Source organism: Echinops telfairi, unplaced genomic scaffold (genome assembly GCF_000313985.2).
Source record: "Echinops telfairi isolate 266 unplaced genomic scaffold, ASM31398v2 ScPeMD7_7468;HRSCAF=8506_0, whole genome shotgun sequence".
Taxonomy (NCBI): domain Eukaryota; kingdom Metazoa; phylum Chordata; class Mammalia; order Afrosoricida; family Tenrecidae; genus Echinops; species Echinops telfairi.
Window position 1 is genome coordinate 53,694,832 of NW_022111369.1, and position 17,548 is coordinate 53,712,379.

At 45.9% G+C, this 17,548-nt stretch overlaps 1 protein-coding gene across 1 annotated transcript; it reads left to right on the forward strand.

The window, feature by feature from the left end:
• The first annotated feature begins 12,069 nt into the window (after positions 1-12,069).
• RHOH (ras homolog family member H) lies at positions 12,070-12,645 on the forward strand. Its single transcript, XM_004703155.1, has one exon. The coding sequence runs from the start codon at positions 12,070-12,072 to the stop codon at positions 12,643-12,645; it is 576 nt and encodes a 191-aa protein (XP_004703212.1).
• The last annotated feature ends 4,903 nt before the right edge of the window (positions 12,646-17,548 follow it).

The following is a 17,548-nucleotide window of genomic DNA, read 5'->3' on the forward strand; positions in this document are numbered from 1 at the left end:
TAACTTGGAATGGTGTAAACCAGGAATTCCAAATTCACTGAGAAGCCGTGGGTCATGTGAAAAGCAGTGATGGGCTGGGTCTGCCCACTTTTGCTTAGGAGCAGCCTCGTGTCCCTCACAATTAGATACACGCATGCCTGTTTCTGTTTCTCCCTTTCCTTGAACTACTTGGCTCAGGCTCCAAACATGTATGTATACCTGTCTCAGACAAATAAGGGGCACTCAGTAAATGAAACTCATATTCCTTAGAGAGACTTTAGGGCCAAGGTGGTTTCTGTCACGTGTCCCTTGAGGTTTGTTTGCATCCCAAGGCCAAGTGGCTTTCAGAGTGTTTCTTCCAACCACTTTTAGAGGAGTTGTGGCCAATACATTCTTCTAATGCCTGGGGATGGGAGAAAAATGGGTTTCCCCCTCCTGTCAACAGTTGCAGGCTCGGACACTTAAAGGGGCAGTTTCACCCTGACCTGCAGGGTCACAATGAGTCGGCATGACATGCTGACAGCGAGTTGGGGTAGCAGTCTCAGGGATGCTGCAAATGGTTCGTGTGCTTGGCTGTTGACCCAAAAGGTGGAGGCTGAGTCTACTCAGAGGTGCCTCAGAAGACAGACCTGGTGATCTACTTCTGAAAAAAAGAATCAGCCAATGGAAACCGTATGGAGCAGAGGTCCATTCTGACACACATGGAATTGCTGAAATGGACTCTCCGACAGCTGGTAAAAAGGTGGAGATGAGGTTCTACCCTCCCACCCACTGCCACCCAATTCTGATTTATAGCGACACTGTAGGATGGGGTCGCACTGTCCCTTTGGGTTTCTGAGACTGCAACGAGTTACAGAAGCAGAAAGCCTCATCTTTCTCCCACAGAGAGGCTGGTGGGTTCAAACGTCTGACTTTGTGGTTAACAGCCCAATGCATGACCCACTACACCACCAGGGCTCCTTTGGTTAGCAGCCAAGTGCTGATTGAGAGGCTACGCTCTGAATACATGAACTATGAATGAGAGACAGTTCCGACTGTATGGCACCGGGGAAAACATGCTGAGATGAGGCGCTCATGCCCCTGAAAGACTAGTGTTATTGGCAGTTGCCTGGCTTGTTTGCTTGGTGACGCTACTGAACTTGGACCAGAAAACAACGTGATTCTTGGACTCCTGTGTGTTGAGGAAGCAGTCTGGGGGGCTGGTTAGACTAGAAGAGAGGACATGAGCCTGCTTCCTGCTTAGCCTAGGACATCTAAGGGGCAGGGCTCTTGGCTCAGGGTGACTTGGAGACTTCAGACGGTAAGGCCTCAGGCCTTTAGAGGCTCCATGTTACTTCAACTAAATAAGCGTTAAGTTTAGGAAGGTAAATCTGCTTAGAACCTTGACTCTGGGGGATGTGTATTAACATTTGCAAACCAACAACTTGCCAACAAACTGACAGAACAAAATCAGCTTAGAAAGCAGAATATTAATTTGGCGTGGCACACATGCCGAATGTAATCGAAATCACTGAACTGTACATATGAAAGATATTGACTCAGCATTTTATTTATATATAATGCCGAGTCAATATGCCTATATGTACTGTGTTTTATATATACTTGTAATATATGTTTACTATATTATATATGTATCATTGCATTATAGACTGTATATTACATAGTGAAATAAATCATATTTAAAACATATAAATAAATATTTATTAAATATATGTTTACAACAAGGCTGCATTATATACTTATATAAAGAAAAATAAGTTGGAGTAATAAAATCCAGGGATGGCTAGATTTGTTTTTTCTATTAAGTCGCTTAAGATAGCTTGAACTGCTGCCCTTTCCCTCAAGGGAAAAAAGAAAGCCCCACTCCCCAAGCTCTTGCCAGTGGGGCCATCTCCCAGGTTTACCAGAGGGGAGATCTCCCAGGTTCACCTGAGAGCCAGGCCTGCCTTGCTGTGGTTGCTGCTGGCCTGTAGAGGCACCCTTTCTGGAAGGCACCACCTGAAAGAAGGTGCTAAGGAATGGGACAATTTCTTAATCACATGGATGGCCTAGAACAGCAGTTCTCAACCTGTGGGTCGAGACACCTTTGGAGGTCGAATGACCCTTTGACTGTGGTCGCCTAACACCACCATCGGAAAACACATATTTCCGATGGTCTTGGGATCTGAGACACGCTCCTCTCCGTCTCCAGGCGGGTCCACCCACATGCAGATACGCCCCCATATGAGTGCCCGGCATGAAGACTGTTACCCATGCTACACCATGCTTCAAGACAAAATTTCACTTATTTGTCATTAGAAATAAATATCTCACACTCTATAATTACATATTGTTTTTGTGATGAATCACTATGCTTTAATTATGTTCCATCTGTAACAATGAAAATACATTCTGCATATCAGATATTTACATGACGATTCATCACAGTAGCAAAATGACAGTGATGAAGTAGCTACGAAAATAATGCTATGGTTGGGGGTCACCACCACATGAGGAACTGTATGAAAGGTCATGGCATGAAGAAGGTTGAGAACCCGGTCCTCAAGTCAGGGCAATGTCGGCTTCCTTGGTGCATTAATCGGTCCTTTGACAAAGTCTCGTTGAAGCATCGTGCACGTAGCTATCATCGATCATCTCTGTCAGTGACTGGCTGGTGACCACCGTGGAGCCAGTCTTTCCAAAGGAAACTGAGCATATTGGAGTAAATCTTCTCAGGCAAAGAGCCAAGACTTCATCTATTGAATCCTTACCATGATTACATCAAGAAAAAGTGCTTGCTTTCTTTTCATTTATAAGGAAATCAAGACAGAGAGGCTATGGAATTTGGTCAAGGTTACCAGTTTATATGTATTATAAATTTTTAAAAATCCATAAGGAGTATGTGTAGTCATGATGAACTAATTTGATGAACTCATTTGCAAGGTGGCGTAGTGGATAGACTTTGGGCCGAGCAGTTCAAAACCACCAGTCACTCCTTGGGAGAAAGATAGGGCTTTCTACTCCCATGAAGGGTTATACTCTCAGAAACCCACAGGGGGAGTTCTATCCTGTCCTAAAGTGTCACCATGAATGGAATCGACCGGATGGATGCAGTGAGCTGTTTTTCTCTGTTGTTCCTTCTGATGTTCAGGAAAAGGTTGTGGTAGGAGGTATCTGAAGAAGGGGTAGTAGTTAGAATGGGCATTTGTCCAACTAACCTAAAACCTGTGATACTAGAACTTATTTAATCACAATCAAAACGTCACTGTAGCCTTATCTTATACCGCATCATTCTTAAGGAACTCTGACGCCTCAATGGTGAAAGGCTGGTCTGCTACCCATAAGGGTGACCCTTTGAATCTGCCAGTTGCGGTCTGCTCCTGTGAAAATCATCATCGTTGTTAGTAGGCACCGTCGACAGAGCCAGTTTCAACGTATAACAGCTCTGTGTACAGCAGAATGAAACTCTGCACAGTCCTGGGTCCTCCTCACAATTATTGGGATGTTGGAGTTCTTTGATGTGGTCACGCTGTCAGTCCATCTCACTGAAGGTCTTCCTCTTTTTCACTGCCCCTCTGCTTAATCAAGCATGGCTCCCTTTTCCAGCGACTGGGCTCTCCTGATAACCTGAACAAAATAGGTGAGACAAAGTCTCACCGGCCTCTCTTCTAAGGATCATTCTGGCTGTACTTCTTCCAAGATAGAATTGTTTGTTCTTTGGGAGTTCATGGTACTTCCAGGGTTCTTCACCAGAGCCATAATTCAAATGCATCCCGTTTTCCTGATTCACGGTCCAATTTCCATATGCATATTAGGTGACTGAAAACACCATGGCTTGGGAGTTAGGTGTATCTTAGTCCTCAGAGTGACATCCCTGCTCTTCAACACTTGAAAGAGGTCTTGTGCAGCAAAGTGATACGTTGTTTAATGTCTTGGCTGCTGCTTCTATGAGCAAGGTTATGACTCTGAAAAGGTCTTGGAGACCCAGTGGGGGCAGTTCTACTCTGTCCTGTAGGGTTGTTGTGAGTCAGAATCAAAAGCAGTGTGTTTGGTTTCAGTATCATTCTGAAGATGCTTTCTCACAAAGCAAACAAGAGAGCATTTCCCAAGGTACCAAGCACTGTAAAAGCACTCACAGGCAATCCCTGCATTACCTTTTCCGCCTGATCGTTACAAGCTCTCGGAGGAGAAGGTAGGGTGGATCTTACGTGAGTTTTACAGAAGGATGAACACAAGAACAGTGTAATTGTTTCAGCAGAGTCTACTTATTCCTGTGTTAGAGGTAACCAGTTGCCATCTCACGGTGACTAACACATGATGATCCCATGTGAGCCTAGTAGCACTGTGCTCCATGGGTGTGTGAGTCTGGGTAGACTAGAGAAACAAATCCATGGACACACATATGTGTAGTATAAGAAAGAGATTTATATACAAGAGCAATTAACATTGAGAAAACATCCCAGCCCAGTCCATAAGTCCGATATTAGCCCATATGTCCGATACCAATCTATAAAGCCCTCTTCAGAATCATGAAACACATGCAATGACGCTGAATGTAGAAGATCACAGGCCAGTGGGTAGAAAGCCCTTGGATCCAATGGCATTGGAAACATCTCAGTGCTGGCAGGGGTCTCTGTATTGGAAACATCTCAGCGCTGGCAGGGGTCTCTGCATCAGGGGGGTCCATGTGTCTTGTCAGCTGCTATGTCTCCTAGGGTGTGAGCTGAGAGTCTCCCACCTCCAAGGAGGAAAATACTGGATTTCCCAGAATTCTCAGGAGAAGGCCATGCCCACACAGAGGCCTTATTGTCTATGACCTGATTGACAGGCTAGATTCCACCCCTACATTCTTAATCTTCAAATTGACAAATGATTATATAATTACCACAATGGGGTTTTCAAAGGTAGATTTTTCAGAACAAGATCACCAGACCTTTCTTCTGAGGTGCCTTGGGTGGATCTGAATCTCCAACCTTTGGGTTAGCAGCTGAGGATGCTAACCTTTGCACCATCCCGGGACTCCCGTGGAGGAGGTATCATGGGAACAGAGGAGGTGTCATGGGAACGTGGGGAGGGGGCACCTGATTTAGGAAGGATTCATGGTTAAGGAAGACTTTCAAGAAGAGGTGGGAGTTGCAGGGTAGTTGGGTGGGGAGGGGCAGGGGGAACGGTGAGTGGAGAGCAGGTCTGTTCAGGCAAAGATTGCAGCAGGGAGCGTGTCTGAAGAAGGCTATTAGGATATGCATCTGCTGGCCCGAAGTCAGAGCTGAGGTGAAAGTCAAACATAATTTCCTCTGGACAGCACTTCGTTCTTCAGAAGTGAAGTGAATTGGGATTCCTTCTTTCCTAAAACCAAACTCACTGCCATCAAGTGGATGCCGCCTCATAGCGACCCCCTGGGTCTGGGTTTCTGACACCAACTCTATGGGTGTAGAAAGCCTGTGTTTCTCCATAGGAGTGGCTGGTGGTCTCCATCTGCCCTCTCCACAGCAAGCAGCCCAGCTCACTGCCACCACCCCACCCGGGCTCCTCTGTCGACCAGGAGCCTTCCCTTGTATCCGCTTTTCCCTTGGTTGTAACAGACAGGGGCCCAACACCTTCGCTCGGTCAAGTTGTAGCCTCCCCACTGTGGGTGACTGATAGAGGCTAGATTTGAAGGCGTCCAATCTGTGAAAAGGGTGCCGATAGAGGACCAAGGAAGAATAATCAGGTTATTGAGAGGCTCTGGGACCGAAGGCTCGTTAACTGCTGTCTGATTTAAGCCCAGAGGGGATCAAGTGTAACAGGGCCCAGGGGGTGGCCTCACTCATGCAACTACCATGATGCTACACTACTAAGAGGCTCCTCATTGGCCGGCCCCGCATAGTAAGGTGTGTGGTTATGAGTTGGACTACAATCCAGAGGGTCATCGGTTTGGAACCACCAGAATCTCCTAGGGAGAAAGACGGCCTTCTACTCCCGTAATGGTTCAAACTCACAGGGCAGGCTTCCTGTCCTTTTGGGTCGCAATAAGCCGGCATCGGCTCCACGGCAGTGGGTTTGCTGGTTTTGTTTGGGCTGTGAGTTTGCCATTTAGCCACTCGTGAGATAACCCTGAAAACCTGCTTTTCCTTTTCACCTTTTGGGGGTGAATTTCTCCCTGAAGAAACATCCCGCCGAAAACGGTTTTTTTGAAAAAAGAAAGAGAGCTATCCCACTGAACGCAAGTCAGTCGGTCTCACCCACTGCCCACGTGACCCGCCCTGGCTCCCGTCCGTCGTGGGCAAAGGTGACGCCCTTCTGAAGATTGCCTATTGTGGCTGTATAGGGTCTTGCTCTAACCTGGACTGGCATCCCTCCTTCCCCGAGGCCGCTCCTAGCTCCGTATTTGGCAGTGTGCTGAGCGTGGTGCATTTCCTCAAGGCTCAGCATCCATCTTCATTGCTACAGAATGAGGCTGTGGTTTGCGTTCTTGCATTCGCTGCAGCCAGAGATATAACAGAGGTTCCGCTTCGGACGTGCGTTTTAAGGGAACCACAGAGAAAGCTAAACTTGTCCAGCGGTAGACTTGCTTTTGTATTTTGGGACACCAGGGTCCTGAGAACGGACTTGAGGTGCCTCTTCCTGTCAGCGCTGGACAGGGCAAAAGGTCACTGGGCGAACAGAGCTTACTCTGCAGTCTGGCTCTTTGTTCCCCTCACTGGCAGAGCAGAGACGAGAATTTCTGGGCTTGCACCAGTGTCTATGCTACAAGATGAACCCCCGTATCTGCCATTTTCAGGTTAAACAGACACAAACCCACAGAGACAGCTGAGGGATTTCAAAAAGTTCATGGAAAATGGAATTTAAAGATAAAACTCGGAAATAGGAAGTTTATTTCTCAACATAAGAGAGATTTTGTAAGCTATCACCCCAGCCATTTAATCCACCTATAAAGAAGTGGCGGGGTGGGGTGGGGTGGGGGGGGTTGTCATGGGAATTTAGCCATACTTCACTGAAGAAAGATGGGTGCCATTTAAGGATTTATTTTTCTAAGATGAAGAGATGAAAAGAAGTCAGAAGGAGCCAAATGAGGATTGTCAAGTGATGCCTACTAATTTCTCATCAAAACTCGAAGCACCGGCCCTGTTGGACGCACGGCCTGAGCAGAAGCGGTGTGGGGGTGGACAAGGCCTCACGGGTGACGCTTCAGGAGAGTTTTCTGCGCACGCTTTGAGGAACGTTCTCAAAACATTTCAGAATGTCAACAAGCCAAAGGCCTTGCACGTCTCCGGAACTGTTGCCGTGACCTTAGCTTTTGCTGAATCTGCTTCTGCCCCCACGGGACCACTTCTGCATCTTGGTCGTGGCTGGTTCCTGTGTTTTGTCTTTAGCATCACACCGGTCACGCCATGTTTCACCTTCTGTTACAATTCTTCAGCTGAAAATACCTCAGGCTCTTGATCTCACTGATTAAAAATTTCCCTGAAAACTCAGCTCTTGTCTGCAGCTGCTCTGGGCACAATGGCCTTGACCCCCATCGGGCAGAAAGTTGGCTCAACTTTAAATTTTCAGTCACCAAGGTGCAAGCAAAACAAATTGAGATGTCTATGGCATTGAGTATTGTTTTTGCTCTTAATAATTTGTCCTCTTCAATTAGGGCACAGACAGGATTAAATTTTTCTTTGAAAATTGACGTGGTTGGTTTGATCCTAGCAGCTTTATCTTCAGCAGTGTCCCTTCTTCAAATGAACTGCTTGTTTCTTTGAAGCACTGTTCCCATAGCTTTTTGTAAGACAGCGATGATTTCACAATTCTTCCACGCCATCAATTTGAGGTTTTCCCTTGTTTCAATGTTAACAGAATTCCCATTGCTCTGATAGGAATCAGCTTTTTAAAGGGATGGCTTATCTTTCTGTGCCTCAAACTAGAACCTGTTCGGACATAATAGAAAAGGTCAGTCCTAGTTTATTTTGGTGAAAAAGTTGAAATCCATGGATATAGTTTCTCATAATATGTATTTTCCATATTTTTGGTTAATGGAATTTATGTGTTCCTGGCTACATATCTTTAGTGCTACCACAAATTCTCTACTTATAATTAGTATTTGTTATTTCCTTTAATAATTGTTATTTAACAATGCTATGAATAATAAAAGCTCTTTATTGCATGTTTACTATGTGCAAGGGGCTCAGCTACTGATTGAAAAGTTGACAGTTCTATTCCGCAGGCCTCCCCATGAAGGAAAGGTGTGACGGTTTACTTCCAGATAGACTATGGACCAGCCATTGGGTAGACGCTGGCTCATAATGACTTTATAAAGGGTTTGGAGACTAATTCTCTATGGGACTAGACAGGTTCCTCTTTCTCTCAAGAAGCAGTTGGTAGGTTTGAACCACCAACCTTGTGGTTAGCAGGTTGCCCACACCTAGCCCACAACACCGGGTCAGGGCTCTTTGACAGAGCCCCTAAGGAGAACTTGTTTCCTCAAAGATCTGGTGGCAAATGGATGTTCAGGACCATTGTGACCGAGAATGACACTCCGGTGTTTTCAGATGAGGATTTGCTCTGGATGGCCAATATATGGTATTTTAAGTAAATTAAACAGATTCCTCAGACAGGCTAAGTAACTTGACCAATGTAACCCAGTGTACCTGTGTGTTAAAAAAATGAATCATGTCAATTATTTATTTCATTAACTCATTTGTAAGGCTACTGTGCAGTTCAAAGGTAGAATTCTTGCCTTCCCAGTGGGACCCCACCACTACTGTGGAGTCAATTCCGCCTCATAGAAACCATATAAAGGACTTCCAGGGTGTAAATCTCTATAGAAACAGACAGCCTCCTCTTTCTCCTGCAAAGCGGCTGGTGAGTTTGAACTACTGATGTTGCTTTGAGCAGCCGGTTACCTGACAATGCCACCAGGGCGCCTTCTAGGCAGGACATCTGAGTTCAGTTCTTGGCCAATGTGTTCCTCACCTGCCTGTCACTGGAGGCAACGAGGTTGGACAAGCTTCAGTGGATCCTGCAGACTAAGATGGAGTAGGAAGAAAGACCTAGCAACCTACTTCCCAAAACTCAACCAATGAGAAGTCTATGGACCGCAATAGTCCAATACACAATTAATTAGGAGGGGGTGACATAGGGTTGGACAGTGTTTCGTACCTGGTACGTGGGGGTCACCATAACTCATGGGTCAACGCAAAGGCAACTAACAACAACAACAACAACATGGTGTAAGTTAGACAAGGGGTTCAGGGTGTTGACAAGGCCAAGTATGTCTTACATGGAGTGTCAGGATTGATTTCTTCTTGTTTGAAATGAATATGTATGTCACTCAAGACTCCAACTCTGTTCTGTTTTACATTTCCTCCTTGATTAGCCATTTAGACCAATAGGTAGAGCTAAGAGGTAAGTAATCTGGAGGGTTTTAATTTTATTATTCTTATTTTCCTCATAAACAATGCATTTTTTTTTGCTGTTGCTTCCCCCACCATCCCTCCCCTCATGGTGCTGTTCTTGCCCCTGTCTCTGTCCACCTCCTTGTCATCAGAGTTGAGTCTACAGGTGTACAAACCACATTCTTCTTTGTGTTTCCTTATAACAATAATGACGATAAATATTTATCTTTGTAAGATTGTCTAAGTTTGCTAAGTATGATGTCCTCTAGTTTTGTCCATGACTTGTAGTGTTCAAGAGAGTTATCGTTGTTTTTTATTGACGCGTAAAATCCCAGAGGATGAATGTTCCAGACCTCGTTGATCCATTCCTCCACACTTGGGTTGTTTCTATGGTTTTGCTATTGTAGAAATTGCTACAATAACATAGATGTGCATATAGGATGGATTTTTTTAAAACCGTATTTTGAAGTCAATTGGTAGGTCTGCTTCACATTGTTTAATAAGTGGTTTGTTAGGGCAGGGGAGGTGACAAGCTATTAAAATTAAATAACTCCGAAGCCTGGACATCTGGGTGTCTTATCATTAAGTACAGTCTTCAAACCAATCTCATTAACCTCTCAAGAATGCCCTTCTTGTTTCCCAAAGATCTTGATCACTTTGAAGTGACAGATGGTATAAACCCTTAGCCTTAAAGTTTCTTTCCTGCCAGACCTGTATCTCAAGGATTTTGTGTATTCTAAGTGACTTTGTCTTCTGAACTACTCTCTGACCTTCAAAGAATCAACTGTACCTCCTTTTTTTAATCACAAGATTGTCGATGTTAATCTAAGCAAAAAATAAATAAACCCAAACAAACAAACAAAAAACCCACCCCTGGCTTTGTAATAGTGGAAGCACGTTCTCTAAAACTCCTGTTTGCAAATCTTTCTGTCTCACTCTTAATACATAATCTATCTCTTTAATTGTCAAAGCCTTATTGTTTTAACAAAGCCCAAGTTGCATTGAAATCTTTACTCTGGAGTTTGACTGGAAAGACGTTTCCTCTGTCTGAAGCTGGACTGGCCTGACTTCCCCAAGTTGAGCTTATTGTCTGGAGCTCTCACAGCCTTGGAGGAGAATTTACTTGATCCTTTCATGAAATCTGGGTCTTATCAGATTGATTCAACATTGTATCCTGCTTGTCAGGTGCATTTCTTCAACACTGTATCCTGCTGATGTGACAGGGCTAAACGTGGTCGTTTTCAAACCTAATACTTTATTTCTCGAGGGGTCTAGCACCGGTGGCCATTCCAAACACCAAAGGATAGAAAGTGATTAAGCCTTACAACCACTCTGAAGAGTGGTCCCTAAATGTACCACCATTTTTCAGATGTGTAAATCAAAGCTCAGAGATTGAGTGAACTGCTCAAGGCTCATAAGTCACGGGGCCTGGTTTCAGAGGCAGAAAAGATCTCTAGCCAGCTGCCCGAACCCAACCAAATTCACCATCATTGGGTCCAGTCTAATTCATAGTGACCCTATGAAGGGTTTCCAAGACTGCAAATCCTTATGGGAGTGGAAAGCCTCCTCTGCTGGGTTTGAACCATCGACTTTGCAGTTAGCAGTCCAGTACTTAACCCACACTGCCACCAGAGGGCCTGTCAACTGGCCACCAAAACCAAAACTGAAAACTCACTACCATGGAGTTGATGCTGACTCATAGTGACCCCACAGGAGAGGCTAGAACTGCCCCTGCACATTTCCGAGACTGTCATTTCTTAGCCTCATCTTTCCCCCACAGAGCAGGCGGTGGTTTCAAACTGCTGACCTTACGGTTATCAGCCCAAGATGACTAACGATGCCACCAGTTCTCCTTCGTCAATGGGCCAGTTTCCTGGAAGTAGTGATCTTTTAGAGTTTGAGGAAATCATCACAAACTTTCACAGGTGTGGTGATTTCTCCTTATTCCACCGGCATTACCACCGAAACCGGAGACCGGGTGGTTAGTGGATGGAGGGCCATGTGGTCGTGTGTGTGGCTCACCCTGCTCTTCTTCCATGCAGTTCCCACGGTGGTTGCAATCCAGCAGAGACCGAAGAGGCAGTGAGCTCTCTCAGCTGCTTTCTCCACCCGTCGGAGGAGAAGCCGCCCCTGAACGGACCGAGGAAACATCTGAATCACACACCAGGTGGCTATTGAGGTCTTCTTCGTGTTGGCATCAGAAGAGTTGCTTGAGCGTGTGTGCTTTTTTTCAACCACTGGGCTGATGTTAGAGATAATGTTAACTTCTGTTTCTTGATGGAGGGGCCGAGGCGGAGGGCAGGGTAGCGCGTTGGGGGTACATGTGCTTGAGGAGAGTAGGTCCAAGCTTGCTTTGCCGATGGGAAGGGGACCTGTCCTTTGGCTGAGCTCTGGGGGAGTGGGGTTGGTGGCTATATGACCTGGGGCCACATTTGATCACTTTGCCCATGAGGAAGCTCCTTGGTCTAAAAAAAACAAAAAGGACTAAAAAAATTAAAGAGGATCTAATCGCCCCCCTTTCTCTTTCTGTCTCAGCTGAAGATGAAGCTTTGGATGTTTCTGAAGTAGCCCATGCTTTCCCCTTAGCTGGACGGAGACCAGTAAAAGTTGACAAGGGGCAGTCAGGGATTCTGAGAACACAACCCCCATCTGGTTTTACGACCCTTGGCTGAATGGTGTTTTCTACCACAGCCCCCCGAGGGCCCTATTGTGGAGAGGGATTCTGAATTTACAAGGAAACCAGCCTGGGAAGATGCTGAGTTCTATCAAGTGCGTGCTGGTTGGAGACTCTGCTGTGGGGAAAACCTCTCTGTTGGTGCGCTTCACCTCAGAAACCTTCCCGGAGGCCTACAAGCCCACAGTGTATGAGAACACGGGCGTGGACGTGTTCATGGACGGCATCCAGATCAGCCTGGGCCTGTGGGACACAGCCGGCAACGATGCGTTCAGAAGCATCCGCCCCCTGTCCTACCAGCAGGCGGACGTGGTGCTCATGTGCTACTCCGTGGCCAACCATAGCTCTTTCCAGAACTTGAAGAATAAGTGGATTGGTGAAATCAGGAGCAACTTGCCCTGTACCCCGGTGCTGGTGGTGGCCACCCAGACCGACCAGCGGGAGATGGGGCCACACCGGTCCTCCTGTATCAGTGCCATAGATGGGAAGCGACTGGCCCAAGATGTGAGAGCCAAAGGCTATCTGGAGTGTTCGGCCCTCAGTAACCGGGGCGTGCAGCAAGTATTCGAGTGTGCCGTCCGGACTGCTGTCAACCAAGCCAGGAGGCGCAACCGAAGGAAACTCTTCTCCATCAATGAATGCAAGATCTTCTAAAGCCCAGAGAGAGCCAACATGCCCTTGCTCGTCCCCCAACGAATGGGTGGAGGGACGGTAGGCGAGCCGAGAGGATACATCCTGAGCAGTGTTTCCTTTCCGCTGCAGCGGTTGACGAGACTCGGTCAGAATGAGCCTGACAAAGGAGCTCTTGGACTAGGCCGATAGAAAACTCCTTGGGGCGCAGTCTTGATGGTTTCACCTTTGATTTTAAAAAAAGTTAAACCAGTAAAATTGTCTCCATGATTGTGGATAATGAAGTAAGTTTTCCCAAGAATTCCACAATTTAAGACACATTTTATGTTTCTTGTGCAAGGGAGCTTCAAAAAAAGTTTGTGGGAAGATTCCATTATCTTTCACTTCCAATTTCCCATGAACGTTTTTTTTTTTTTGAAGCCCCACCCCCCTTGTATATAATTAAGGTTTCCTATTTGGGAAGCCTTTTCCGACTGAAGTGTAAACATCCTAAATGAGTGCAAGGACCTTATGGGGCTCGGCCACCTGTTTGTAGCATTATTATTTTCTCCTGAATTGGTAAGCATTTGTGTTGAATTGCTTGTCTGGATGTTACTAGGTAATCAGAAATTTAAAAGACAATAAACTGATCCGTGTGGTTCATTCCTCTCACCCATCCAAAGCCATACATCGAAATATAGTTAAATGACCTATTTCAATACTACCTAATGACTTAAAAGTAATCACCTATATTTCTTTATTATAAAAAAGTCTTTTTAAAAATTACCATGTTACCTGTCAGCCAAAGAGCTTCAAGTATGCACTAAATGGACTTACCTCGTTCACTAAGAAAGATGAAAAGATAACCTTTCAGGTGCAGAATCTGATTGCTCCAAGTAATGGCAGCAGATCCTGGGACCGAACCAAGGAAGCTCACAAGTCCATGTCAGGAGCGACTGCGTTTTGCTCACTTCCTCTGCTGCAGTGGGTCCTATCTGCTTGCAGGTCTTGTGAAAGGGAGCAGACTCAGCTGAACATAATTTATTAATCTTAGTATCTAAACAGTTAATAATAAAATAATTAAGAAGGTCTAACATATGTGTAAGTGGAGGCAGGGAAGGTTGAATTTTATAGTTTTTACTATTTCATGAACATGGAGCACCTGAATGAAAAAAAAAAAGTCACAGAACAGTGAGATAGAATGAAAACCCAAGGAGCTGAAAAGCTACACAACCATTGCTCAGATCTTTGATAAAATGTTGTCACTGAATAGATAGGGGTACACACGAGACACCAAACCCTGTTCTGTCCAGCTGCTTAAGCAATGGTCTTACTAATCTGTTAAAGTTGGAACAGAGAACTGTGTAATTTGAAGAAGATACTGTAAAGGCTGGCACACATGTGTATCACGTACTACCCTAATCAAATAAAGCTGTTAACCATTCTGAACCACAGAGATTGTCTGTTATGATGCATGGCGATTGCACACAATGGTGCAGATGTTAGTACTATGGTTAAAATGTTGTTGACATTACCAAACTGGATTATCTGTTTCTCTGCATAGTTCCTTTTTTTATAGTAAGTGATGATCATAAAACATCAGCAGTGTGCTCCTCCCTTGCACTTTCTGGTCCTTCTCCTTGCTTGCATCCACATCCAAAAAAAGTCTGGGACTTGCAGCTCTGCCTCCACGACTGGTGTTCCTCTAGGGTCCTGGGACTATTTTTGCCTCCACCTTGACATTACCCAACCTTCGGTCCTTGGCTGGTCCTTGATGCTTTGTCATCCGTGCTGCTTTCCTTGACAGCATCAAGATCCCGCTCTCTGAACAGGTGCCTTGAGCACGGAAGGGCTTGAAGGTTGGCTAGTCCAGGGGGGGATGGCAGCGCATATCTCTGACATCTCTGCTGATGGTTCAGTCACTTGCTCTGCCAGCACAAAATCCCTCTAACTACTACGGAGTTTCTCTCCGGGGCCAACTTTGTGGAGAGTGGGAGGGATTATTTGGTATGTTAGTAAGAACGGATGTCTGTCCACTAAAATCATCTGTTCTCAAAGCTTTTCTTTCATTTTTGTTGAAGGTAGATGGTAGGAGGGATTGTCTGAAGGTGAGAAAGGACCAGAGACCAGATTCTAATTGGGAGAGAAAGTGGAGTTTTCATGGTGGAAGAAGATGAGCTGCAGGGAGGACCAGAGAGGATAATGTCAAACATCACACCCCCCCATGGCTTTGTCTTTACCTGGGAAAGATAAACGACATGGAACTTCTGCCTATTGGCAGGACCCACGCTTAAAGGCTCTCGCACCAGAGAGCAGGAGATGTACGTGCAAGTCCTTCCCAGTGACAGGACCTGGACCAGCAGTTCTCAACCTTCCTCATGCCCAGACCCTTTCATACAGTTCCTCATGTGGTGGTGACCCCCAACCATAAATTTATTTTCGTTGCTACTTCATAATTGTCATTTTGCTACTGTGATGAATTGGGTGACCCTTGTGAAAGGGTCATTCGACCCCCAAAGGGGTCACGACCCACAGGTTGAGAACTGCTGACCTGGCTAGTAAGGCTAACCAGCACCTGTCTTTCCTACTAGACTAACAACAAACCCGAAAACCAGTAATCAGTTGCCATCGAGTCAACGGTGTCTCGTGGAGACTACCAGTCGGAGTCCAACTGACGTCTTCTTAGGTTTTCGGTGAATGCCTTTTCCAGAGCCCTTGGGCGGACTCAAACCTCCGGTCTCTGGTTAGCAGCGTACGTGCTGACCGGGACTTCCCCTGAGGGCATTCAGCTTAGTGCCTCCAGGTCAGGTATTGGGGAGGAATAGGACCGAAACCAAAGTTTGTTGAACTAAATTGAAGAGAAAAAGATCGAAATTGGATGGTTGTGCCACCCACGTTTTATGGGAAAGAAGTAAACTCTAACCAGCCTCACAGATTTTGGTAGAATCCGTGTAATCACTGTGGCTTATAAGGATGTCCTACATGCGTGTATTTTTATTTTTGCCTGCCCAGACCAAGGCACAGTGTTGTCCTTCAAAAGCTGTGATACCGTTTTGGAGACTGTGTTTATTATGTAGCCATTCTTGAACGGCACCAAGCACTGACATGGCATGTGCTCTTGTCTACATTAAAGGCACAGCAGCGATTTCATTGTCTGAGTGTTTCATCCAATCTGGCTTACTTTATAGTGACTGTTCAAACGGGGCAGCAGAATTTAATGGGATCTGTATAAGCTGAGTGACAAGGACGCTGAAAACCCTCACATCTGGAAGATGACAATTCCTCATGCACATAGGATGTTAAGCAAGCGATAACCTTTTGTTGTTATTGTGATCCATAATATTAAAAACCCCTTTACATGTATGTCATGTTGCTGCTGAGACTACACACAGCTAAGCACACACCAGGTTCCCACAGTTCCCACGTGGGCACGCCCGTGGTCGTGAAGCCCACCCCTGAGTTGTGCAGCCTTCCTCCCTCTCTTCTCGGAGCTGTTCCTCCCCCAGGGACACACACTCACTGCCCGCTGAGGGCCTCGTCATCTTTGCAGACGCTCTCGTTCCCTTAATCCCAAAGAGAAGAGGCTTCAAAGACTAGACTGCCCGAGACAGGCATTTTTAACTAGTTAAGCTGAACTCTAGTTTGGTTTTAGGAAGACTTCAGGGAACATTTTTGGTTGAAGGCTTAAAGATTTTCTCTGGGCAATAGTTTTAGGGGGTTGATCACTATCTTTGTGGCTCCACAAAGTCTAGAGGCCATGAGGTTTTGAAATTTTGTTTTACACCACCCCGTCTCCGCCGATCAGAGTTCTTCTCAAGAATCTTTGACCAGAATGTTGAGAAATGGGAGCCAGACACCCTGCAATACTTCGGGTGTCACAACAAAGGAGGCCGTTGTTCCTGGAGGCAATTGGCTGCACATTCCATTTCTTCCTTCCTTTCTTGACTCTCCTCCTTCCTCTGTTGCTCTAGGTGAGTAGAGGCCAAGTGTTGTGCCAAGAGATAAAACTGATGGTTAAAATTCATCGGGAGTTTCAGAATTGCGTTCTGTGCTAACCATTTGTGTGTGTGTGTGTGTGTGTGTGTCCATCAGCTTACCACATGGCACGCAAATGAGCCCACTGTGAGTTCCCATCCTATACCATGAACCTGAGGCTGGCACAGAGACAGGAAGAGTCCAAGGCCGTGCAGCTAGTGAGTGGAGGCACCAGGAGTCTCGAGACACTCTGCTCAAAGCCACCTCACCCCACTTCCTCCCAGAGCAGCCAGCTGCATGGCTTTGCCACATCCGATCTCATGGGGCTTGTAGACCTCAACCCTAGCAAGCAAATGGCCAGTATTTAAATACATATATTTAAAATAGAGCGTTCTGAGTCTGGCCTTTCCCTTTCATTTTGCTTCTGGCAATGACAACAGGCTCTGGCTAAGTCCCAGAGCACCAGCATTTGCAAACGTCCTTTTCTGCTCTTGACTGAACCGTGTCTCCAAAGCCCTACACCCTGGTGCCTGTGAAGGTGACCTTGTTTGAACAATCTCTTTGAAGACTTTCTCGGTTAGATTTAGGTAAGGTGGGTCCTCATCCTATGTGAGTGGTGTCCCTGTAAAAGGGAAGATATGAGGGGAGCTTCAAGAAGTTCATGGAAAAATGGAAGGAAAGATAATAGAATTTTCCATCAACTCTTGGAAGCTCCCTTACATGCAAATCCACAGGAACAGAGGTGCGATGCTGTGCTGTGGGGTGCTGCGGCTGTAAGTAAAGAAATGCCAGAAACTACCAGAAGCCAGCAGAGAGGCACGGAATACCTTCTCTCTCAGAGCCCGAAGAGATCAACCCACCTCTGATCTGTGAGACCATAGATTGTGGTTCTTAAAATCCATCCAGTTTGTGGTTATTTTATGACTGCAGTCCTAGGAAACCAGTACAACACCCCGAGTGTGACTTTTAAATA

Coding starts and splice junctions, on each gene's coding strand:
- RHOH (XM_004703155.1), top strand. CDS start 12,070: ATGCTGAGTTCTATCAAGTGCGTGCTGGTTGGAGACTCTGCTGTGGGG.